General features: G+C 38.9%; 2 protein-coding genes across 9 annotated transcripts in view; one reads left to right on the forward strand and one right to left on the reverse strand.

Moving 5' to 3' along the window:
* The window catches only part of sptan1 (spectrin alpha, non-erythrocytic 1), a 122876-nt gene extending 103111 nt beyond the window's left edge, over positions 1 to 19765 (forward strand). For 5 of the 8 annotated variants that reach the window (XM_059994127.1, XM_059994128.1, XM_059994123.1 and 2 more), the window contains 12 exons: positions 742 to 818; positions 2111 to 2320; positions 3099 to 3395; positions 4463 to 4575; positions 5676 to 5693; positions 6570 to 6632; positions 10783 to 10837; positions 13550 to 13746; positions 14540 to 14593; positions 14674 to 14820; positions 15345 to 15492; positions 19451 to 19765. In XM_059994127.1, coding sequence (XP_059850110.1) covers positions 742 to 818; positions 2111 to 2320; positions 3099 to 3395; positions 4463 to 4575; positions 5676 to 5693; positions 6570 to 6632; positions 10783 to 10837; positions 13550 to 13746; positions 14540 to 14593; positions 14674 to 14820; positions 15345 to 15492; positions 19451 to 19576 — 1505 coding nt within the window. In that variant the 3' untranslated portion in view covers positions 19577 to 19765. The remainder of the gene's footprint in view (positions 1 to 741; positions 819 to 2110; positions 2321 to 3098; positions 3396 to 4462; positions 4576 to 5675; positions 5694 to 6569; positions 6633 to 10782; positions 10838 to 13549; positions 13747 to 14539; positions 14594 to 14673; positions 14821 to 15344; positions 15493 to 19450) is intronic. The other 3 variants (XM_059994126.1, XM_059994129.1, XM_059994130.1) reach the window with 1 other exon arrangement.
* Positions 19766 to 20594: 829 nt separating this feature from the next.
* dync2i2 (dynein 2 intermediate chain 2) overlaps positions 20595 to 24923 on the reverse strand; it is a 38460-nt gene continuing 34131 nt past the window's right edge. The window contains exons 7-8 of the mRNA XM_059994132.1: positions 24225 to 24382; positions 20595 to 22117 (exon numbers count right to left, since the gene is read on the reverse strand). Of these exons, the coding sequence (XP_059850115.1) occupies positions 21879 to 22117; positions 24225 to 24382 (397 nt within the window). The 3' untranslated portion in view covers positions 20595 to 21878. The remainder of the gene's footprint in view (positions 22118 to 24224; positions 24383 to 24923) is intronic.

Genomic DNA, 24923 nt, shown 5'->3' on the forward strand with positions numbered 1-24923 from the left:
AATGCTGATTCCTTAATGTCATCTGAAGTGAGTTACTCAGATTATTAGTGATTTCACGTATGTTAGAATTACTTTACTTTAAAAAGGTTAGAGTTCTAATGTAATCCAAAGACCTTTAAGTAAAATGTAGGAATTGTTATTCAGTTTTACCTGGAAGCTACATTCAATTTGTTAAAATAGTAGTTAATTTTTAATTATTGTTGTACAACATTTCTCTTGCTACCCTTTGAGGGCTGGGGGTGCAGGTGAATGGTTTTAAGTGTTTACAACTTGACGTGCCATGCCCAATTCTTAGTACAAGCAGTGAAGATGTCTTAAGGCTTTTACAAAATAAACATTTGAGTACAGGTTTCAAAAAGAATTATCATTTGTCCTCTTCAAGCCTGAGCATTGAATATTAGCAAACTATTGCTGCATTAAACTTGATTCCATATTTGTTGAAATATTAAAATATGAAAATGCAGAAAGGTAGTAGCCAAGTAACATTTCTCTTTCCCTAGCTTCAGAACTAGTGTTTCTGCTAGAACTGACTGTTCTAGCAGTCAATAGCAGACAGCAGATAAAGCTTCATGAACATAAAGAAGAGAGGGTGTTTAGAAAGTGTACTCCACATCTTAGAATCCAGGCAGCAGAATGCATTGCCATCTTGGAGATATTAAAATTTGGAAAAGAGTAAGCACTTAGCTAATGTCATGTGAAATATTGTTTACTATATTTTTCTTCTGTTTTCCCCTTCCTTAGGTGAGAAGGAAAACAGTCTGAAGACAGATGATTATGGGCGTGATCTCTCCTCTGTACAAACATTGCTCACTAAACAGGTATTTCTCTTTACCCCCAACCCAGTGATGATCAATTACAAGTGGTTAATTAAATTTTTGTCTTTCTGGGTTCCAGACCATTTTTTGGGTTGAGGGTGTGGGATGGCAGGAGGAGATAGGAAATGTAGAGCAAAGAAGAGTTTTCTATGGTTTTGTATGAAGATGGGTATCAAGGAAATTTAAATTAGCCTTTTGCAAATAAAAAGGCAAATTTGAAACTTAATGATTTTATTATCCAAATAAGAAGAAAATGTATATGTAACACTCAGCAGGTCAGACAACATGTGGAAAGACAACCAGTTAGCATTTCAGGCTGAGTGAGTGTTTTTCTTTTTTTTGCAGATTTCTAGAAGTTTTTTAATTTGATTTTTTTTTATTATATCATGATCCTCGTAAGTAAGCTTGAAATATTCTATCTATTCCATGTTAAGATTTTATAGGATCATTTTTACTGTGTTGCCATGATTGCATGAAAATCCATTACAGGGGGCAGCTTATTCCTTGTGAATAATTTATAAAAAGGCAGAATAAATTTTAGAAGAAGTAAAGAATCTCAAGATATTGGGAAGAGAGTGAGGAGTAGGTTCAAAAGAGTGATCATAGCCCTACCCATGATCTGGCAAGATATCATCTTTTATCTCACTGGTTTAGTACGAGGCAAAGCAGTCTTATGCTGAATTGTCGTAGTGATCAATTTGTGTATGACGTTGTGTCATAAGCAACATTGTGATAGTGACCTGGTTATTTTTTTGTTCAATAAATTTGAGAGTTAAACTTTGATGAATATGCTATATAGAATTCACTGCTGTTTCAATTGTGAATGGAAATTTGATTCTGCATGATGAGAGCAATGTCTCGACTGAAAATGGAGCGTCCAACAGTACTGAAATAAATTGTCCGCTGAGATTCTGTGCTCTAATTTTGAGAATGAGATACAACCCCTACTGTTAGCACTCAGAGACAAGACTGCTACCCACTATAGGTGAAACCATTCTAATTATTTTTCCATGTTTTTGTTGGAATCTCCTAAAAACAAAAAAGGGTGTACTTGAAAAACTTTCCTGATGTTGTCAGTTGAATTGGCCATTAAGAAGGTAAGTTTGGCTAACAAAAGGCATCGTGTTCTTCCCTTTTTGATTGCAATCTTAACCAACCACAGTCCATATAAGCATATAAATTTGTTAAACTAGATTCTTTCAGTGCCTTGTTCCTCCATAGATGTTGATAACAGTGGATAAACCACTAGCCTTCATTAGAAAAGGGTAGGTATAATTTTTTTTCCTCTTTCACAGGAAACATTTGACGCTGGGCTACAGGCTTTCCAACAGGAGGGGATTGCTAACATTACAGCTCTAAAGGATCAGTTACTGGCAGCCAAACACATTCAGTCCAAAGCTATTGAAGCACGTCATGCTTCATTAATGAAAAGATGGAATCAGCTGTTGGCCAATTCAGCTGAAAGAAAGAAGAAACTGCTTGAAGCCCAGGAGCATTACAGAAAAGTAAATACTTTTGAAGTAAAATTCTTTGTGTATAAATACTGTAAAGGGTCTAGGTAGAGGAAATTCTGTCTCCCCTAGCTGAAGGATTAAAGACGAGGGACAGAGCTTTGCAGTTATTGGTATAAGGTTGGGAAGGTCATTGAGAAAACTGTTTTTCACTGGAAGCTGATGGAGGTGTAGGACTCTACCTGAATGAATGGTTGAGGCAGTAATTGTTGCAAAGATTTGAATTAAGTGTCTGGATGGGTACTTGAAGAGCAATGGCACAGATCAAATGCTGGACCAAAGGGAGATTGGTTTGGGATAGCTCTCTTCTGATTTGCATTGACACAGTTGATCAATATCTTACTGCCTGTTATGCCACTGCTGTTTAGGGCAGATATGAAGGTCCTCATTCGCTGTCTGTGTAAAAACAACTGTTTTTACCAAGAGCCAGAGCTTAAATCCCTGACTCCAGCCAACATAGCTCTCTGGGTCACTGAGGCACACAAGCCTCCAAAACCTACAGCAAGGTGGGGGTGCTCTTGGAGGGTGATCATAATCCTTTTGCCTTATGTTAAGTAGGTCTTGTATTTTTGTGTGGTTGAAATCGGAGCAATCTGTATGTTTACTATCTAAAGAGCTTGGTAACTGACATTCCTGCGTACTGGAGCAGAAACAAACCTCTGGAGGAACTCAGCAGGTTAGGCAGCATCTGTAAGGGAGGGAGGAAAGAACTGTTGATGTTTTGGGTCCAGATCCTGCTCCGGGACTGATACATACTGTTTCTTTTCCACAGCTTGAGGATCTCTTCCTGACCTTTGCAAAGAAAGCTTCAGCTTTTAACAGTTGGTTTGAGAATGCAGAGGAGGACCTCACAGATCCAGTGCGATGCAACTCTCTGGAGGAGATAAAAGCCTTGCGTGAGGCTCATGAGGCTTTCCGCTCATCTCTGAGCTCAGCTCAGACTGACTTCAACCAACTGGCTGAGCTTGATCGTCAGATCAAGAGTTACAGGATGTTTTCTAATCCCTACACCTGGTTTACTATGGAAGCACTGGAGGAAACTTGGAGAAACTTGCAGAAAATCATAAAAGTGAGCAATTTTCTTTAAAAATATAATGGAAGGGAAAAAGATCAGGGAATAGGGACCACTTGGATTCTTTTGAACCTGCTCCATTATTCAGTAAGAACATGGCAAATCATTTATTCTGCCCTATTCCTTTGTATAGATTCACATAGTTAAAAAAAAAAGGAATAATTTGTCTTGAGTATGCTTACTGACTTAACTGAGCATTGTGGTTGACCAAGACTTCTGAGGTTGAAGATCAGTTAGAGTGAAGCAATTTCTCTAGGTGTCTCTGGATGTCTCACTTCTCTGTAATGCTCCCCCTATCCTGAGACTAATCCCTTGTCCTAGATTCCTGGCATAGAAATAAGCTATACAAAGGGTGTAAAATGCTCTTTGGGGTCACTGTGCTGGAGGTGAGGGATAAAAGACGTACTGAGCCTATGTTTTTCTGTGAACCTTCCAAGCATGTAGTCTTGATGATGTTAAAGCTCATTGGTGAATCTCAGGTTAGGTAGGAATGTCTGGTACAGATTACTGTAAATGTGAATGTACTATAATATCATGCTGCCCTACAAATGTATGTGTAAAAGTGGGTCTCTAGACATTATAGTTCTTTTTGCTACTTTTAGGAGTAAAGCTTTATTTTCCTAGAAAGGCAAAGAAACTGATAGTTGCTAATGTTCTGCTGAAAAGTGTATTTACATTTAGGACTATTTATACTTTCATTTAATTAGTTGTTTTTTTCTGACAGTGGCACAATAAAATTATTACTTAGAATCGAATGGACTTCTGCACTATTGACCACATTTGTAACTTCAGTTAAATTGAGTCAAACAGCAACAGCCTCATTTGAATCTTTACTGGCCGCTGTTTTGTTTTTTTTCTATCCAAAGTGCTGCTTTTGTCAATGCATTTTTCTGTAATATCCATTCTCCCATTGTTTTGGAAGTGGGATTTGAATAATTTTTTTTGTTGTTGAGACAGGTGTACTGCCATATTTTGCAGCTGTTTTTTTTTAGTTTAATAAATGATAACTCACATTGCCCTTGGCCTGGTATAGCACTAAAGCTATTTTATTGGTACCTTAACAGGAACGGGAAATGGAATTGCAGAAAGAACAGAGGCGCCAAGAAGAGAATGATAAATTACGTCAGGAATTTGCACAGCATGCGAACACTTTTCACCAATGGCTGCAGGAAACAAGGTGCGGTGTTCCTTTTTAAAGCTCACACTGTTCTGCTTTATACAGTAGGATTTGTGTAATATATAAAGCACTTGATCTACCTGCGTAGAAAGAGTTAATTTTTTTAGAAGTTGCATAAATTAAATTTTTATTCTTTTGTATGAATGTCCAGGCCAATAAATTAGTACTTTCATATTCAAACTGGATGATGTAAATTAGACCACAAGGATCTGGAACAATGCTTCCAAAAAGCTGTTAATGTTGTGAGTTATTTTAAAATATTGAAAAAGCTGATAGATTTTGGAAATCATGTTGAAGATAGATGACATCCTAATAAACTCATTAACTAATTAAATGCTGAAAAGCATTTCTGAGGATAAACCTCTATTCCTATATGTGGTCATTAGTGGAAAAAGGGTCAGCAGGAGACAGGAGTGGAATGTCATCCTATCACTGTCTGGTATTAGCAGTGATACACCTTAAAGCAGGTGTCATGGGCCAGGAGAAGAAGCCCTGGCTGAATTTGTCCCACTTTCACTTGATGAACCTAATTGTAGGATGGGACTTTGCATGGTGGACTCTGTTGGTTCATTTAGAGCTGGGAATTAAACTGGCAGGCCTCCCTGACAGATACATTATCTGTGTGATTTATTGAATCTTCTGGTGTAAGTTGCAATTGTTTATTTAAAAGTATCTTTGCTTTTAAACATTCTTGAAGAAACAATTGCTTGATTTTCTTGGTCACAGTGAATTGCAAGTTTCATGCAGAATGTCATGCTGTCCTTTATCCTTGTGGCTATGCAAGCTCCACCATGGAGCTGTCTGCTGTAAACCTTCTTCCCTCCACCTAACCTTTTTTTAAGCATCTCTTTAAATCTGTCTTGATACAGTGGTCAACCCTTTGAAAATTTCTTCCAGCCTCTAAAATATTGATTGCTTATCAAATGCTTAAGTAATATAATGCAGCCATGTCTGAAAGTGGTGGTAACTAATGTTTGTTACATTATGATGAATTTGCAATTTTATGCTGATTAATGAATTTTGTTGTTCTCTCCTCTCCTTGCCCCATCCTGGAATTTCTTCTTCTCTACTGCTGCCTGATGCTTGGATGCTGTCTACAGGACATACCTACTGGATGGGTTAATATCGCTTTTTGTATTGTACTTTGCTGTGATCTTGTCTGCCTGTTGCTTGTTGTCATCTTTTTGTGTTCTTTCTTTTGATTTATGGTGGGAGAGAATGATGAAAATTTTAACTAACAAACCAAAGCCAGAATCTATTGGTGTAAATGGTTTCATTAAATGAATAAAAAAAAATGGCTATCAGATCTTTCCCACCATTTACAGTTATTGTTAATAAAATAATTAAAAGGAAAAGGTTATTTTAGTATTGAAAGAGTAATTTCCCGTAACAGTTAGAGTAAAATGCAACAGTTTTAGCAAGAATATTGATCCAAATCTGATAGCTATGAATTCTAGAAATCATATACTAAACCCGTTAAATATTGCAGAAAGTCTGAAAAGAGAAACTGAGTTACTTTTTCAGATTAATCTTTCATCAGCATTGTTCCTTGCCCAAAATGTTAATTCCTTTTTGTTTATTGCATGAGTGTCAGTAATTCTCAGACCAAAGATGTGGGATGTGCAGCTTGCACAGCGTTGGGTAGATGAAGTACTGAAGCAGTGTGTCAGCAAGGATTTTTAATTCACTGAATTGGGAATTGGCAGTGCCAGAATGAAGAGTGAGCAGTACTCTATTTAAAACAAGTTTGGATTACTGCAGGGAGCGTGCAGAGTATATTTTTCATAAATACATTTATTAGGGCATTTGGATGTACAGACTTCCCTGACTAGATAGCCCAGCTGTCTTTGTATTGAGATTATGTTTGTCAAACTGAGACTATTGATTTTTCAACATGAGCATGGTAAAAATTGTGTTACAACGTAGTGTTTGGTTCCAAACTCATTTATATATGTGTTCTTTCTTTTTCAATTTTGTCTTCTTTTTCCTAATAGCATAGCATATCGTCGTGTCATTCATGTCTATCAGTATGAAGTTGGGGATGATCTGACTGGAAGGTTTTTCTTTCTTCCTCATTTTTCTGTGTTGTTTGCAACGCTCTTGCCTATATGCCATCTGAATGGGATTTTCCTCCAATACTAACATCACTGCTATAAGCTCACAGCTTTTGTTAATTCCCCTAAGTATAGGGCTTCTTGGGTAAATTAAATGATGTGCCTTTATGATGCCACTGCTATCATCATGAGTAGATCTAACATTGCATGGAGTAACTGGTGATAATGGTCCCAGTTGCCTTTTGCCTGAGGTATAATTGATCTTGGGGTCCGTGTCACAAATTCAGCGTGAACATCGAAGTTTTTTTTTAAACATCTTGCTCCTTGCTTCAAGACACTGACTTCTTCCTTGACAATGTCAACAAGTGGTCAGCATAGTTGTCATTTTTCTGACACGTTATTTGACCAATGAGTGAATTGTATTTAAATTCTCTTTTTAATGTTCATTTAGGAGAGATGGTATTACAGTGCTTCCAATCCTTTGTTATTCTTGAAGGTGGTGATTTTGACAAATGTTTGAATCTAAACTGCATTCAGGAAGCCTAAATTTCAGTTTTCAGACCATACCACCCAGTCTCCCATACACCCTCCTTACAGATGCCAAGCCCAAATTATGAATTGTTTTCTGTCACTGTAGAAGATCACATGGTGTAGCAAGAAATGAACATGGTACATCATTGCCCCTGTGTTTTCAGCCACTCACAGAATCATCAGGGATATGCTTTAAAAACTTTCAGAACCCAGATGGCATCCGTGCTGCCATTTCATCTCATACATGTCCCACGAGAGCTAATTTGATTTGAGGTTTTTCATTCCAGACTGTTGACACACCGGTTAGACCTGAGGGCAGATTTGGGAATGTATAATTAAAAACAAAAAAAAAAGAGCAGCCTTCGTTTACACAATCATAACTTGAATCTTTGAGCTCAGAGACTATTTTATCCAGGTATTCCATATGCACACGAGCACCTTGTGTATCTGCATCTCCAATCACCTCATTCTTGAATAATCCTCATTCAATAACTGGTGACAATAAATCTAGCTCACATTCAGCTTGGTAAGTTCAGGTTTTTTCCTAAGTCTTCAATGCTTGGATGACCCTATGCTTAATAAGAACGTAAGAAATAGGAACTTACTCACTTTGCAGACAGGGATGTGGGCAAAGGTGTTGGTCCTGAATCATGACAGCATAATGAAAGAATCAAGTTTTTGAAGGAATGCTTCCATTATGGACAGATATGACATTTTTGTTTATTTTGGTAGCACTTAGTTATGATTTTAGTTCCCATTGTCTTTACTTTCCTTGGAGAATAATTTCAAAAGATTCAAAGGTGCATTTATTATTAAAGTGTGTATGCCATATACAACTCTGAGATTTGTCTTCTCCAGATAGTCACAAAACAAAGAAAACCATAGAAGTCAGTTCAAAGAGAAACAGAAGACCCACCCCAGTACACAAAACAGTAACACAATCATCAATCTCCCAATCCCCCTCTGCCCCAAAAAACGCAACAAGAACATCAACCCCAAACCCCCGTGCCCTGCACAAAAAAAACCAAGAAATAACTCGTAAAAACACAGAATATAAAAATCATAAGACAGAAAAAATCCATAGCGTAAAGTCCAAATCATAAATGCAGAACCTGAGTAACATCCTCTGACATCACCAAAAGAGAGAGACACCTTTTGAAAAGTAAAATGGTATAATCAGTTATGTAACTTAATTGACAAAGGGAGTGTTAACCTAATTACATGTTAATAAATTGTTACTCACCTGACTTGGGGGATTCTCATGTTATAATGTAAATTAGACTAAAGTTCATAGGCATGTTGAAACGGAACTGCAACATGGGATTTTTTTTAACAATCTTAATTAGTCTTTTTTGATAAAACATTAATCTTCTACTGATTAATATGGGCCTTTATTCCAGGATGTAACATTTCACCTGAGTATTAATTTATTGAAGAAGCAACTGTGAAACTGGTTTGAGTTGCAGCTATAAACATCTGTTTGTATACTTCAGAATTATTCCTAAATTCACACATGTGGGTATCCATAATACTGACATGCAATTTTCTTTAACGATGATGCCCATTTTATTTTCTGCCTCAGTTAATTAACGTACATTCTGTGATTTAGAAGAATAATCTTCTAGGCTTCTACCCATGTTCCTCCTGCTTCATGCCCTTTGAATACTGATTTTCACTTGCCCTTTACTGATTTTGTTTAGTGAATGGCTGAGAAGGCTGAGATCTATACAGAACAGAGAAAGGATTCTGTCCTAATGGTTTTAATACATTCTGACTTTAACATTCTTTATAACTGATTCATTCCACAAGTTCAAAGGAAATTATCAAAGTACATAGATGTCGCATATACAGTTCTGAGATTTTTTTCTTGCGGGCATTCACAGTAAATGTCAAGAATCAATGAGAGACCACACACGACACTTACAAACAACCAATATGCAAAAGATAACAAACTGAGCAAATACAAAAAGAAGAACAATGGAATAATAAAGAGGTAGATATGGAGAACATGAGAGGAAGAGTCCTTAAAAGTTGTGAGAACAGTTCAGTGATGGGGTGAGTGAAGTTATATGCTCTGACTCAAGAGCCTGATAGTTGAGAGGTAATAACTGTTCCTGAACTAGTGGTATGGGTCCGGAGACTCCTGTACCTCCTTCCTGATGGCAGCAGTAAAAGAGAGCACGGCCTGGATGGTGGGGGCCCTCGATAATGAATGATGTTGCCTTCCTGTGACAGTGCTCCTTGCTCAGTGCTTAGTGGTGGAGAGGACTTTACCCATGATGGACTGGGGTGTATCCACTACTTTTTGTAGGTTTTACTGTTCATACTTAAATACGGTATTGGAGTTGTGCTTGGCCTTGCCATCATAAGTATAGAGTGAGTCAAGCAGGGGGCTATGCAGACAGATTTGTGGTGTGCCTGTGCTAATGGTAATTGCGGGGATGCTGTTGCCAATCCAAAATGACTGGCTAAAAATCAAGCTCTATATTTGCTCTTTATCCTTTACGTGACTGACTCTGTGCTCGGTTTCTGGAGTTTAGCTATAGTGCAGCTGTTGATGTTACTCCCTCACAGCTCCAGAGCCACAAGTTTGATCCTTATCTTAGATCCTGTATGGAGTTACACGTACTAATGACTTCTGCTGGATGCTGTGGTTTCCTCCTGTGACCCAAAGGCATGCTAGTAGTTTAATAGGCTACAGTAAAAATATCCCTTAGTGTGGTTAAGTAACGAAGACATAAAAATTATCCGTTTCTCTGTTGCCATGCACCATGTTCTCTGTCATGTGCTCTGTTCGGCATGTGAGAAAATAAGTTGCACATCTGCAGGGGGAAATTGGAGGCAACAATGGGACTGATGGAATTGCTCTGGAGGACCTGGTAGGGTGAATGGCTTGTTGCAAGTAACATATTAATTAATTTAGGTTTTCCAGCTTTTGTATTTAATGAGCTGAATATTGCTGCAAAACTCTGCTCTTGGTTTATGCAGACTAAGATGTTACTGTTATAGAGCAGAAGATTTTGCATTAGAAGCTAGAGCAGTTGCGTTTAGCATGCCATAAATCTGTACCTTAAAAACAGAGCATTGTGAATTCAAACAAGTAAAAGTATCAGATTTTTTTTTACACGTGAAGCAGAGTGCTCCCCATTCTAGATTACAAAATTGTGAACCAATAGACATTTTAGTGTCACTTCCTACAAACAAAAGCAATTTATTTTTTCAAAACTGAATTTCATAGCCTTAAGATCAGGTAGCAGACCTAAATCTGGATTCATGTATTCCTTTTAATAAAGGTGATCTTTCATAATTGTTTTTGATAAATTCATTTACTTTTTAAATCGGGAAAGGTCAACTAATGTCCGTTTTAAATAAGACATGAGATCCTTGAACGTTTATAAAGCTACAGTTAAGTAGTTTTTAAACAAAAACTGTTTTCTGGAAAGCATTTTTTATTTGAGAAACAATCTGTAATCTGCGCTTAGGTTCCAGAATTGTGATTTTTTTTTAATTCACCATTTTGAGTTTGATGGCTTCTAGAATTTTTATTTAAAAGGTAATATACCTGAATAATCAATATGCTCTCATTAGATTATTTTGTAATTTTGTTCAATTTGTGTATCAGGTCTTGCATGGTGGAGGAATCGGGAACACTGGAATCACAGTTGGAAGCGACCAAGGTAGGAAAAGCTTTGTTCTCTCCAGCTTTGAATAATAGACTCTCTGTTTTTAATAGACAGAAGTGGTTAATGGCTCTCCCATGATATCTTTCAAGACTTCGCATTTTCAAATCTTATTTGAACAATCAAGATTCAAGATTTATTAATCATGTATGCATCAGAACATACAGTAAAATGTGTCATTGTATTAATAACCAACACATTCAAGGGTGTGCACAAATATCCCGCATATGGCGACAACATAGCTGCCCACAGTGCTTGGCAGAGCAACATAGGCCACAACAGCAGCCAATCAAGCCCTTGTTCAGTGCTAGGCAGAGAAAGTCTCTGGATTATTCCTCAAAAAATGACAAATTGGAAAGCATTTTGTTGGCACTATGCCATTAAAATATGGAACGATTACTAAAATGTTTTAAAATTAGGAGAGAAAGTGAGATCCGAGCAGTTCAATTTACTGTGCAGGAGCAGTCTTTCTGTGTTAGTTATAGTGGATCTTTACAGAATTTTGTATCACAGAAGAGACCTTCCACTCTTGCCTGTGATGTCTTTTGATTTTCACCCCCAGCCCCTGAAAGGAGCCCATCAAACCTATCTTTTTTTTAAAAGAAAGGGACTGATTACGTCTATCAAAATAATGCTTTGCAGAAATTTAGAAACCTCGAAGTAATTTCTTATTCCGCCTCCAGATGTTTTTGCCCAGTTGTTTTTCAGGGGAAACTGTTTATCCCTGCATGCTTTATATCTAGAAGTGTCTTTCATGTCACCGAATTAATATCAAGAGTAATCAATGTTCATAAATGTATACATCAAAAACCGTCTATCTTATCCCATTCCGGTAAAGTTCCTTGGCATCTTTTCCAAGATTATGACTTCCTTTTTGAACTTTGGGCATTTAATTATTGTGTGCTCTCTAAGCCTCGGAGCATTGTAATCATTTAGTGTACAACTAAGGCTTAAGTGGAGGTTTATTACAGATCGTTGGGTAAAGAAGGAGCACTGACTAAAATGTAGATATTACTGATTATAATTCTAACATGTTTTAATTTAAAAACTTGTTGTTTCTTTTATGAAAATACCCTTTATTCATTCCAATGTATATTTTGCTGGTGGAGATCGTGTACAATTAAGGCAGCACAGTAGTGTAGTGGTTAGCACAATGCTTTACAGTACGGGTGACCAGCGTTCAATTCCTGCTGCTGCCTGTAAGGAGTTTGTATATTCTCCCTGTGACCACTTGGGCTTTCTCCAGGTGCCCCAGTTTCCTCCCACAGTCCAAAGACATACCGCTTGGTAGGTTAATTGGTTGTTGTAAATTGTCCTGTGACAATTCTGCACTATTCTGGGTCTATTCTGCACTGTATCTCAAAAAATAAATAATCATATGTGTTCTTTAGTTTTAGTAGGCATCCAATTATAATGGGAAAGACTCATAACTGCTTTTGCATTCTTTATGGCTTGCACTTAGAATATCGTGCATTAATAGCTTTGTGGCTTTGTCGTGGTACAAAAGGAACTGGTATTAGAAAGAACTGGTGAGCAAAATAGAACCTGGAGGGAAATACGCCATACATGCGACTGCTTACCAAGTTAAGAGCCCATGGTAACACTGAAAAGTTACTGGCATGGTTCGAGTATTGACTGATTAGTAGGAGGCAGTGACTGGGAATAAAAGGATTCTTTTCTGGTTGGCTGCCAGTGGTGTTCACAGGGGTCAGTGTTGGGACCACTTCTTTATATGCTGTATATCAATCGTTTAGATGATGGAATAGATGGCTTGGTTGCAAGTTTGCAAAAGATACAAAGATTGGTGGAGGGATTGGTAGTGTTGAGAAAACAGGTAGGTTGCAAAAGGACTTAGACAGATTAGGGGAATGAGCAAAAGAGTGGCAAATGAAGTACGATGTTGGAAGTAGAAATAAATGTTTTCTAAACAGGGAGAAAATCCAAAAATCTGATACACAGAGGGACTTGGGAGTCCTTGTGCAGAAGACTAAAGGTTAACTTGCAGGTAGAGTCGGTGGTGAGGAAGGCAAATGTAATGTTAGCATTCATTTCAAGAGGTCTAGAATTACAAGAGCATGGATGTGATGCTGAAGCTTTACAAGGCACTGGTGAGGCCTCACCTTGAGTCTTGTGAACAGATTTGGGCTCCTCATCTAAGAAAAGATGAGCTGGCGTTGGAGAGGGTTCAGAGGAGGTTCATAAGGATGATTCCAGGAACGCAAGGGTTATATTACAAGGAACGTTTGATAGCTCTGGGTCTGTACTCACTGGAATTTAGAAGGATGAGCAGGGGGATCTCATTGGAACCTTACGAATGTTGAAAGATCTAGACAGAGTAGATGTGTAAAGGATGTTTCCTATGGTGTGGGAGTCTAGTACAAAGGGGCACGCCTCAGGGTAGAGGGTAATCCAGTTACAATAGAAAGGCAGAGAAATTTCTGTAGCCAGAGGGTGGTGAATTTGTGGAATTTGTTACCACAGGCAGCTCTGAAGGCCGGGTCATTGGGTGTATTTAAGGTAGAGATTGATAGGATTGTACATGGCATCAAAGGTTACAGGGAGAAGGCCAGGGGGAGGGGGGGGGGGTAGGCTGTGGAAGGGTAAAAAGGATCAGCCATGATTGAATGGCAGAGCAGATCTCATAGGCCAAACAACCTAATACTGTTGCTGTGTCTTATGGAAATGACCCTCAAATCTATTCATTCACAGAGAAAGCATCAGGAGATTCGGGCAATGAGAAGTCAATTGAAAAAGATTGAAGACCTTGGGGCAGCAATGGAGGAGGCATTGATCTTGGATAATAAGTACACAGAGCACAGTACTGTGGGATTGGCACAGCAATGGGACCAACTAGATCAACTGGGCATGAGAATGCAACACAACTTGGAACAACAAATACAGGCTAGGTAAGCAAAAATAGCTTAAACACTTGGGAAGAACGTGGAGGTCCTCGAGTATGTGGACTGCAGGCAAGAAGAATTTTAACTACATTGTTAGGCTAGTGAAGCTGGAGTAAAAAATATATATCACAAACACAAAAAAAATCTGCAGGTGTTGGAAATCTGAAGCAACACACAGAATGCTAGAGTAACTCAGCAAGTCAGGCAGCATCTATGGAAAAGAGTAAACAGTCTTTGTTCTGGGCTGAGACCCTTTATCAGGTTATGTATGTGTGTGTGTGTATGCTAAGCAAATGGAAGCTGTTTCTATATTACATTATACAAAGGACAAATGTAAGGTTTTACACAAGAGATGGAGGGTGATCTGAACAACATAGAACAGTACAACACAGCAACAGGCCCTTTGGTCCACAGTGACATACGCTGCTTATCACTGCCTATCAGAATGTGAAAGCAGCAACAATTATTTTGGAAGAAAATGAATGAGAAATCAACTTGAAAGGCACTAAGGCATATAGTAAAGGAAATAAATTTTATGTAGAACCAAGCCTTTACTTTAACAAGCAGTTCTTGCATAATGCATACAATTGTAAGGTAAGGTTTACAAACTTGTCATGGAATTTGATATAATCACATTAGAACTTAAAGCAGAAAAGTCAGGTCACATCATCTGTATCTCAACATAGGAACGTAGAAAAGTACATCACATTTCCTTGCCTTTATTTTCAATTTGCATGAGCAAGTAGAAGTGTAAATTTGTTATGAAAATTACACTGATTGCTTCTCTTTTTATTTTTAGGAACACTACTGGTGTAACAGAGGAAGCTCTTAAAGAATTCAGTATGATGTTCAAGTAAGTTGGCTTGTTTATTTTGTGTATTTTTTAATGTGTTGCTACTATGGTGACATTAAATATTTCTATTTTTCTCCTAGGCATTTCGACAAGGACAAATTAGGACGTCTAAATCATCAGGAATTTAAATCATGCTTGCGCTCTCTGGGTTATGATTTGCCAATGGTAGAGGAAGGAGAACAGGACCTCGAATTTGAAACTATATTGAATGCTGTTGATCCCAACCGGTGAGAAGAGTCCACAGTTTGGTGCAGGAGATAATTCAAGACTTTATCACACCATAACTTCTTAGAAATAAGACTTAACTAATTTGTTAAAGGCTGGAATAGAGTAATTAAGCAATGCAACAAATAAATTGTATTGTGACCTGTGTGACATAGCTAGTCTTAATTATCCTTGTTCAAAGGCAGAACGAACATTACAAGTAACTTTAATTCCCTCTTGGTAGGAGAATCGGCCATGGGTTTCAATCCTTCTTGCTTGCTCCCATGCATTTCACTGTAAGACTATTGGTCAGTACTTACTGTCTAAACCAGACGTTTACATGCCTTTTGAATGGGAACTTCAAATCACTTCAACTTACTCAATCCAAATTCAAGTTACTCTAGTATATAATACATATTAATATAGTATATAATACATATTAATACAATTACTACTACTCTACTTTGCATTGAATGTAGTTAAATTTAGAGATTTCCAGTTCATTTTCCTTGCCTGCATTTTAATGTTTCCTTTATCTGATTTGCAGAGATGGATACGTTTCACTACAGGAATACATGGCCTTTATGATCAGTAGAGAAACAGAGAATGTTAAGTCCAGTGAGGAGATTGAGAGTGCTTTCCGTGCCCTCAGCTCAGAAGGAAAACCATTTGTCACACGTGAAGAATTATATCAGGTACTAAAACAGATATGGTTTGTTGATTGAATTATAGAATTGTACAACATAGAAACAAGCCCCTTTTGGTCACAATGCTCATGTCAGCCTCCACACCAGGCAAGATTCTGATGAAACTCTTCTGCACTCAATATTACTACCACATCATCCCTGTAGTATAATCAGAACTGTACACTGTGCAGTCTAAATAATGTTTTCTACACCTTTCAACTCTTTTATACTTGATGATTCAGCCTGTGAAGGCAAACACACCAAGTGCTGCCTTTATTACCTCATCCACATGTGGAGCCACTTTTAAAGACTATGTATTTATGTCCGACTAGAATTCAAGTTCCCAAACTTCATTACTTCATACTGCCAGGCAATTAAGTTCCATCTGCCACCACTCCGCACTGTTTTTCAGTTTAATTACATTCCTCTATATCCTTACATAGAATTCCACCAATCCTTGACCAGGCTGCCATGTGGGACCTTGCCAGAAATCTTAATGCAGTCCATGTAAACCACATCTACTGCTCCAACTCCAATTTTCTTTGCTACTTACCCAAAAAATAATTAGGTTTTGAGGTAACGTTTCTTGCTCAAAAGAATGCTGACTTCTGAACGGTCCCTTCCCTTCCAAGTTAACACAAATCCTATCCCCTTAATCTTCAGTATGTTCCCTAGCACTGTAAGCTCACCAGTCTATTTGTAAGCTTGCCCCCACCACCCTTTTTAAACAAAGGGACATTATCCCTTTGGTACCTGTATATCTAACAAAAAAATCAAGTGTTTCAATCCCAGCAATCTTCTCCTTTATTTGAAAGCAAAACAACTGTAGAACATCAGAGCATGGACATCAAGAGGAATTTGCAAAGTTGCAGTTCAAGAAAAAGCAGGTTGCTATAATGGATGCCACAGTGCTATATTGATCAGTACTGGACATCTGTACATAACCATTTCACATTGTTTTAGTGCTGGATGGTTCCTTAAGGTTGTCATAGACGTGGGGTGGGGTAATGAGGCTAAGTTCCAACTACCTATTAAATGCTCCCAATTTTGAGCATCTCAAATAGCCTGTGGCAACGAGGTCCAGCTCCTGGCCTTTTTGAGTGGCTTAGCCACTAAGTCCTGCAGAACCATTTCTACTGACAGAAGGGGCAAAGGCAGTTAGGTTACTGGTGCCTCAGAACCAGTCAGTTGGGGCAGATAGGGCTTGTTAGCAGTGGTTGGCAACTCATCTAGGAGAATGGAAAACCTCCCCTGCCTTGCAGCTATGCGCACTCATGGAGAGTGCTTTGGGAGTAAACCCAGAAAAAAAAATCTGGAGCTGAAGTCCCAAAGGCATTGAGTTCAATATTGACAACCAACTCCTACAATGCTGCTGGTGACAATCTGTCTCTGACATTCTTTGAATTCATCAGCTTCATGGGCAACAGCTTGCTATGCATATTGTATTGCTCTGCCTTAAATATCAGCCTGCATATCATGCAGAAAGCTAGGCCATAATGTCAGTGATCAACCAATGGATGGCCTCATAGTACTGGATATAGACGTGTAAGAACAATATTGTCAATTTGATCTAGAAACATAGAAAATAGGTGCAGAAGTAGGCCCTTCGAGCCTGCACCGCCATTCAGTATGATCATGGCTGTTCATCCAACTCAGAACCCTGTACCTGCTTTCTCTCCATACCCCCTGATCCCTTTAGCCACAAGGGCCATATCTAACTTCCTCTTAAATATAGCCAATGAACCGGCCTCAACTGTTTCCTGTGGCAGGGAATTCCACAGATTCACCACTTTCTGTGTGAAGAAGTTTTTCCTCATCTCGGTCCTAAAAGGCTTCCCCTTTATCCTCAAACTGTGACTCTTCGTTCTGGACTTCCCCAACATCGGAAACAATCTTCCTGCATCTAGCCTGTCCAATCCCTTTAGAATTTTATACGTTTCAATAAGATCCCCCCTCAATCTTCTAAATTCCAGTGAGTATAAGCCTAGTCAATCCAGTCTTTCTTCATATGAAAGTCCTGCCATCCCAGGAATCAATCTGGTGACCTTCTTTGTACTTGTTCTATGGCAAGAATGTCTTTCCTCAGATTAGGGGACCAAAACTGCACACAATATTCTAGGTGCGGTCTCACCAAGGCCTTGTACAACTGCAGTAGAACCTCCCTGCTCCTGTACTCAAATCCTTTTGCTATGAATGCCAACATACCATTTGCCTTTTTCACCGCCTGCTGTACCTGCATGCCCACCTTCAATGACTGGTGTACAATGACACCCAGGAATCGTTGCATCTCCCCTTTTCCTAATCGGCCACTGTTCAGATAATAATCTGTTTTCCTGTTCTTGCAACCGAAGTGGATAACCTCACATTTATCCACATTAAATTGCATCTGCCATGAATTTGCCCACTCACCAAGTCACCCTGCATCCTCTTAGCATCCTCCTCACAGCTAACACCGCCACCTAGCTTCGTGTCATCCGCAAACTTGGAGATGCTGCATTTAATTCCCTTGTCTAAATCATTAATATATATTGTAAACAACTGGTGTCCCAGCACTGAGCCTTGCGGTACCCCACTAGTCACTGCCTGCCATTCTGAAAAGGTCCCGTTTACTCCCACTCTTTGCTTCCTGTCTGCCAACCAATTCTCTATCCACATCAAAACCATACCCCCAATACGGTGTGCTTTAAGTTTGCACACTAATCTCCTGTGTGGGACCTTGTCAAAAGCCTTTTGAAAATCTAAATATACCACATCCACTGGTTTTCCCCTATCCACTCTACTAGTTACATTTTCAAAAAATTCTGTAAGATTCGTCAGACATGATTTTCCTTTCACAAATCCATGCTGACTTTGTCCGATGATTTCACCTCTTTCCAAATGTGCTGTTATCACATCTTTGATAACCGACTCTAGCATTTTCCCCACCACCGATGTCAGACTAACTGGTCTATAATTCCCCAGTTTCTTTCTCCCTCCTTTTTTAAAAAGTGGGGTTACTTTAGACACCCTCCAATCCTCAGGAACTAATCCAGAATCTAAAGAGTTTTGAAAAATTATCATTAATGCATCCACTATTTCTTGGGCTACTTCCTTAAGCACTCTGGGATGCAGACCATCTGGCCCTGGGGATTTATCTGCCTTTAATCCCTTCAATTTACCTAACACCACTTCCCTACTAACATGTATTTCCCTCAGTTCCTCCATCTCACAAGACCCTCGGGCCCTTACTATTTCCGGAAGATTATTTATATCCTCCTTAGTGAAGACAGAACCAAAGTATTTATTCAATTGGTCTGCCACATCTTTGTTCCCTATGATCAATTCACCTGTTTCTGACTGTAAAGGACCTATATTTGTCTTGACCAATCGTTTTCTTTTCACGTATCTATCAAAGCTTTTACAGTCAGTTTTTATGTTCCCTGCCAGCTTTCTCTTATAATCTTTTTTCCCTTTCCTAATTAAGCCCTTTGTCCTCTGCTGGTCTCTGAATTTCTCCCAGTCCTCAGGTGTGCCGTGTTTTTTTTTGCTAATTTATATGTTTCTTCTTTGAACTTGATACTATCCCTAATTTCCCTTGTCACCCACGGGTGCACTACCTTCCCTGGTTTATTGTTTTGTCAAACTTGGAAGAACAATTGTTGTAGTTTATCCATGCGATTTTTAAATGCTTGCCATTGCATATCCACCGTCAACCCTTTAAGTATCATTTGCCAGTCTATCTTAGCTAATTCATGTCTCATACCTTCAAAGTTACGCTTCTTTAAGTTCAGAACCTTTGTTTCTGAATTAACTAGGTCACTCTCCATCTTAATGAAGAAATCCACCATATTATGGTCACTCTTACCCAAGGGGCCTCGCACGACAAGATTGCTAACTAACCCTTTCCTCATTGTAATAAAATCTAGTAAAAATCTAGCTTAAACATGGAGGAGTTCTTGAGTTGACAATTCTTCTGCTTTCTTTATAGAACTTGTCACGGGAGCAGGCTGATTACTGCCTCTCGCACATGAAGCCTTATACAGATAGTAAAGGCAGAGAGATTCCTTCGGCCTTCGACTACGTGGAATTCACACGATCACTGTTTGTGAATTAAGCTCTCTCAATCCAGGTGTACCTGCTAACAGCTGCTCTGCATGACCCTGCCTAATTTCCATGCATCTATGAACTGTGCAGCAAGACGTCAATTAATCTATTTGCTTGTGCTTCGTCTGGAAAATTTTTTACTTTGTACCCCTTACTGCAGTGTGCTGAAAATAATAAACATTTGCTGATTCAAACTGAACACTGGTTATGTTGTTCAATAAGAAGGCTAATTTCATTATTGCTGGTACTCTTTAGTACCACCTCTAGAATTTTCATTTGACCTACTGATTGTTTTAATAAATTTTCTGCTGAAAGATTGCCACTAATTCACACAGATGTCAGAGAACAAGATCAGTAAGGCCAGAGAAGGAGTGGGGATCTAATCCAGAAACATAGACCTGTCAACAGTGAAGGGAATGTACTTCCCAAAAACTGCTCACAAAAACAGCAATCATTGTAGTAGGTGGTGGTAAATAACCATATAACAATCACAGCACGGAAACAGGCCATCTTAGCCCTCCTAGTCCGTGCCAAACCCTTAATCTCACCTTGTCCCACCTACCCGCACTCAGCTCATAATCCTCCACTCCTTTCCTGTCCATATACCTATCCAATTTTACCTTAAATGACACAACTGAACTGGCCTCTACTACTTCTACAGGAAGCTCATTCCACACAGCTATCACTCTTTGAGTAAAGAAATACCCCCTTGTGTTTCCCTTAAACTTCTGCCCCCTAACTCTCAAATCATGTCTAGTTTGAATCTCCCCTACTCTCAATGGAAACAGCCTGTTCACGTCAACTCTATCTATCCCTCTCAAAATTTTAAATACCTCGATCAAATCCCCCCCTCAACCTTCTACGCTCCAATGAATAGAGACCTAACTTGTTCAACCTTTCTCTGTAACTTAATTGCTGAAACCCAGGTAACATCCTAGTAAATCGTCTCTGCACTCTCTCTAATTTATTGATATCTTTCCTATAATTCGGTGACCAGAACTGCACACAATATTCCAAATTTGGCCTTACCAATGGCATTACATCCCAACTTCTGTACTCAATGCTATGATTTATAAAGGCCAGCGTTCCAAAAGCCCTCTTCACCACCCTATCTACATGAGACTCCACTTTCAGGGAACTATGCACAGTTATTCCTAGATCCCTCTGCATTCCTCAATGCCCTACCATTTACTCTGCATGTTCTATTTGGATTATTCCTGCCAAAATGTAGAACCTCACACTTCTCAGCATTAAACTCCCATCTGCCAACATTCAGCCCATTCTTCTAACCGGCATAAATCTCCCTGCAAGCTTTGAAAATCCACCTCATTATCCACAACAAAACAACAACAACAACACAGTTCAACTGTATCCAGCAATCACAATGTCATGCGGTTGAATAACACCCAATCTGATTGAAACACAAATAACCAGTAAAACCACAATCATTGCTATTTTTATGTATTGAAAAGTTCAAGCTTAGAAAATACACAAATAAGGACAAGTATTTAATAAAAATTACTACATCTTGAATTCAAGAAAATTACAATAAAGATATTTGTTCTCAATAAATTATCACTTAATACAACTTTGAAATGTAATTTAGTACTCATCCTGTCAAAAAGCATTATTATTTAAAAATGAGTATTTTAGTCCAGGTTTCACTATTACAATCAAGAGAAACTGATCAAATTAAAAACTGAAAAGCAGCACAATACATTGAAGAGCTGGATCACTAAACAATGTGTTAAATTGCTTTCAGTTTTACTATGAACTGACAGCAAATGTTACTAGTACTGCCTTTATCATAATACCAGATAGTGTTTCCCCCCCTCACAGTGGTGACTGCAGGGTTTTTTTGGGGGTGTAGGTTACCGTTGCTACAATGAATGTGGATTCCTGGGTTCTACTCATGAAAAATATGTAGGTGTATAGGGATCTTGATTACCCTGATCCACACCCTCAGTAGCCTCCAAATCCCTGCAAAACCTCTTTAGTGTCTCTCTCACTAGATATACATGCAACTAAGTGGAAATTGAGCAGTTTAGAGAAGATTGGGTGATCCTCCACAATGCTGGATGGGAACAGCTAATTCAAAGCTGCTACCAGGCTGATTCAGTTTCTCGCAAGATGCAACCTGTGTATACTAGACTAAGGAATTAGAGTTCTGCTTCTTAAATACTTTGTATTACAAAAGTATTACGGACTAATAGTAGAATATTTAAAAATTAAGGAAATATGCTGAATTAGTTCATAATGTACAAGCTGGAAATGCTAGAGTTGGGGAAAATATTCTCCAGGTCTTCAGTCAGTCAATCTGCCACTTCATTAGCAAGTTGCTCAAGTAAAATCATCTCTCTTGGTCGTTGCTTCATCAGTTCTGCATTCAGCTGCCAGATTTTGACACTTCCTTTTGCATTACCAGCTGCAAGCAGCTGCGGTTGTTTTGGATTAAAAGCCAGGCAGTAAACTGGTTTGTTCTCAGCACACTGTTCAATGGAAATTGAGGGACACAGAGAGCTCTGCCCAAGATCATAAATCAGCACAGTTCCTGTAAATATAAATACACAGTTTTTAAGGCTAAAAATATCCCTCTCACACAATGATTTAAGATACTGAGATACAAAAAAATGCAGTACCCTTTAAATATAAATTTAACAATTCATTAGAAACAGAATAAGAGCAATAAATGGCCATTAATTTGGAAGCTGTTTCCTTCTCAGAATTCACATATCCTCCCAGCTAACCAATCTCTTATGCAGTACTCCACCAAAAGTTTTGAAAATTAAAATGCACCACATTTACTGGTTCTCCCTTATCTATTATGCAAGATACATCCTCAAAAATAATTAATATTAATTTTTCTTTCATAACCTATTCTGATTTGTAATACTTTCTCAATGTTAAAGCTGGATAGAAGATAAATTACCACTGACTGCAGTCAAAACCACCTTGCTCTTTGCAAAATGTACATAGGGCACAGAAAATATCCTACAGCCAACAGTGTAAGTAAATGCTTGCCTTTATTTAGCAACTTTATCAGGTCAATGCTGGTGATCAAAAGCTTGATAAGATTGTAGATTTCAGGGAAGTCTTAGAAGAAGGAAAGGACAGAGTGTTCAGGCTGGAGACTAAGCAAATCAAGGCAAAGCTGCTGAGAAAACTGGAGGAAGAAGAGAGCTGAGGGTATTAGTATGAGAGAAGGCCACAGAAAGGGAAGAGAAGGATGAAGGGATTGACAACCAAGCTGAAAATTCTGAAAATATTATTTAAAATTACAGACCAGTGTAAGACGCTGAGCACAGGGTGACACGAAAGACTCAAAGAAACACTTTTGGATATATACAGCTTCTCTTACCAATTTGTGCATTGAGTGTGTTACGTGTGAAGCCAAGCAGAGCTGCAGAACCGATGCTGCTAATAAGAGAGAGAGAGATAAAAGAGAGCCATCCAAAATGCTAATGAGAAAGAGATAACGAGAGAGATAAGGGAGAGCCATTCAAAAGGCTAATAAGAGCAAGATAACGAGAGACAGACACATAATTCAGTATTTTGGCATCTGCAGTGATACTGCCAGGGACATTTTGCTTTGAACATGAACATTAACACTCCTGCTGAGATAAAAGGAAATGGTGAAGTTTAATGGACAGGTGATACCCATGGGGTGGGGGGGGGGGGGGGAGAGATAAAACAGGAGACACGCCACAAGACCCTGAAGAGAACATTCTGCCCCCACAAATTGGTGGGAGTTTGGAGGACCGATTCACGTGAATCGGCCAGAGGCTCTCAGGGTGTAAAGGTACGACCGGTGGGGACCTGTTGTGTGTCCACCCTTGGCTGGGTGACGGGTTCACCATGGAAGAACGGTCGCATCTGTAACTGAGGGGTCACAGTCCGTGACCACAATGGGACAAGACGACAACGGAAGGTTTGCCTGAAATTTCAGCTGTATCTCTCACTCTCTCTTCAACGGTGCCACAACAACTACCTTGAACTACACTAAACTGAACTGAACTCTGCTTCACTTGAAGACTTATCATTTACCCCTAGCCTTCGATAGAGCTTGGCTGATTCCTATTCCCATATTTCTATGTATATTATCATTGCTAACCTGTTACACTTATATCCTTGCATTTCATGTACTGTATTACTTAATTTACTAATAAACTTTATTAGTTTCTAGTAATTACAGACTCCAACGAGTGTTCCATTTCTGCTGGTTTGACAACCCAGTTAAGGTGTACGTAACAAGAGGAATGCATGTTCTGCCACTTAATCTTTATTTACAATTTATGCTACAAGAATGCAGTTGCTGACTGCTTAAGTAACTGGATTTGCATCAAGGGAAAGGAGTTCAAATCCTACACATAGCAGCTGGGGAATTTAAACTCAACCATGGTGACAATGAGTCCACAGGTTACCATGTAAATAAAATAGCTGGTTCAGGAAAGGAAATCTGCTTATTGAATCTGGCCTACAACCTGACTTATTGATGTCATTGACTCTTAATTGCTTCCTTGCTTCAGGGTGGGACATACAGGCTTGGCCAGTGACCTCTGCATCACAGGAATACATTTTTTTAAAATCCAGGTCTTTAAATTTTCCCCATCAAAACAAAACCCAAGGTTTTAAAAGTATCATACAATAACTGCACTTACCCTCTCCTGTGGCTACAGCAAAGACTAGAGGTCGGACTGGAGACCAGCAAACACTGAAGAGGTATGTTTGAGATAACTGAAGAGAAAGAATTGGCTTGGCTTGCAACATGGAGTATAGATGAACGTGTCCATCAGTGCCAGCAGTGAGAAAAAGGTTTCTGGGTGAAGAACATTGAAAACTTAAGCATTTATACAAATGTACAGTTAATGTGCTGCACTAGTCTCATTTACCAGAAATGTGAACTTACAGCTGCATATTCAAAATCTTGGAATACCCAAAAATGAAATGCATTCATGCTGTAATGAATGAAAAGCAGCATCTAGATTATCAATTTATTGTAGATTTGTGGCGACCCACTTCCTAGCGCACTCAAACCGGCTCACAAATAGCCAGCGCGCAAAGGCCAGTCCCAAAAGGGCGCCGGGTCTGCTTCACCAACAAAGGGAAAAGCCTGCGCGGGACTGTGAGTACGTGCCCCCTACAGCATACGCGCCTGGGGAGGGCGGGATCAGGGAGGCTTTAAAGCAAGGCTGTGAAGTTCGAATAAAATCTTTAACTGCAGTTTACCGACTCCGTGTCGTTATTTTAGCGCTGTGTGTAGCACACCGCTACAGATTGACAAATAAATATTTATCCGGATACTAAGTAGAAATACTTAGCTCTTCTTTTAAATTTTACCTTTACATCCATTAACAGAC

The sequence above is a fragment of the Hypanus sabinus genome, chromosome 18, assembly GCF_030144855.1.
Source record: "Hypanus sabinus isolate sHypSab1 chromosome 18, sHypSab1.hap1, whole genome shotgun sequence".
Classification (NCBI taxonomy): domain Eukaryota; kingdom Metazoa; phylum Chordata; class Chondrichthyes; order Myliobatiformes; family Dasyatidae; genus Hypanus; species Hypanus sabinus.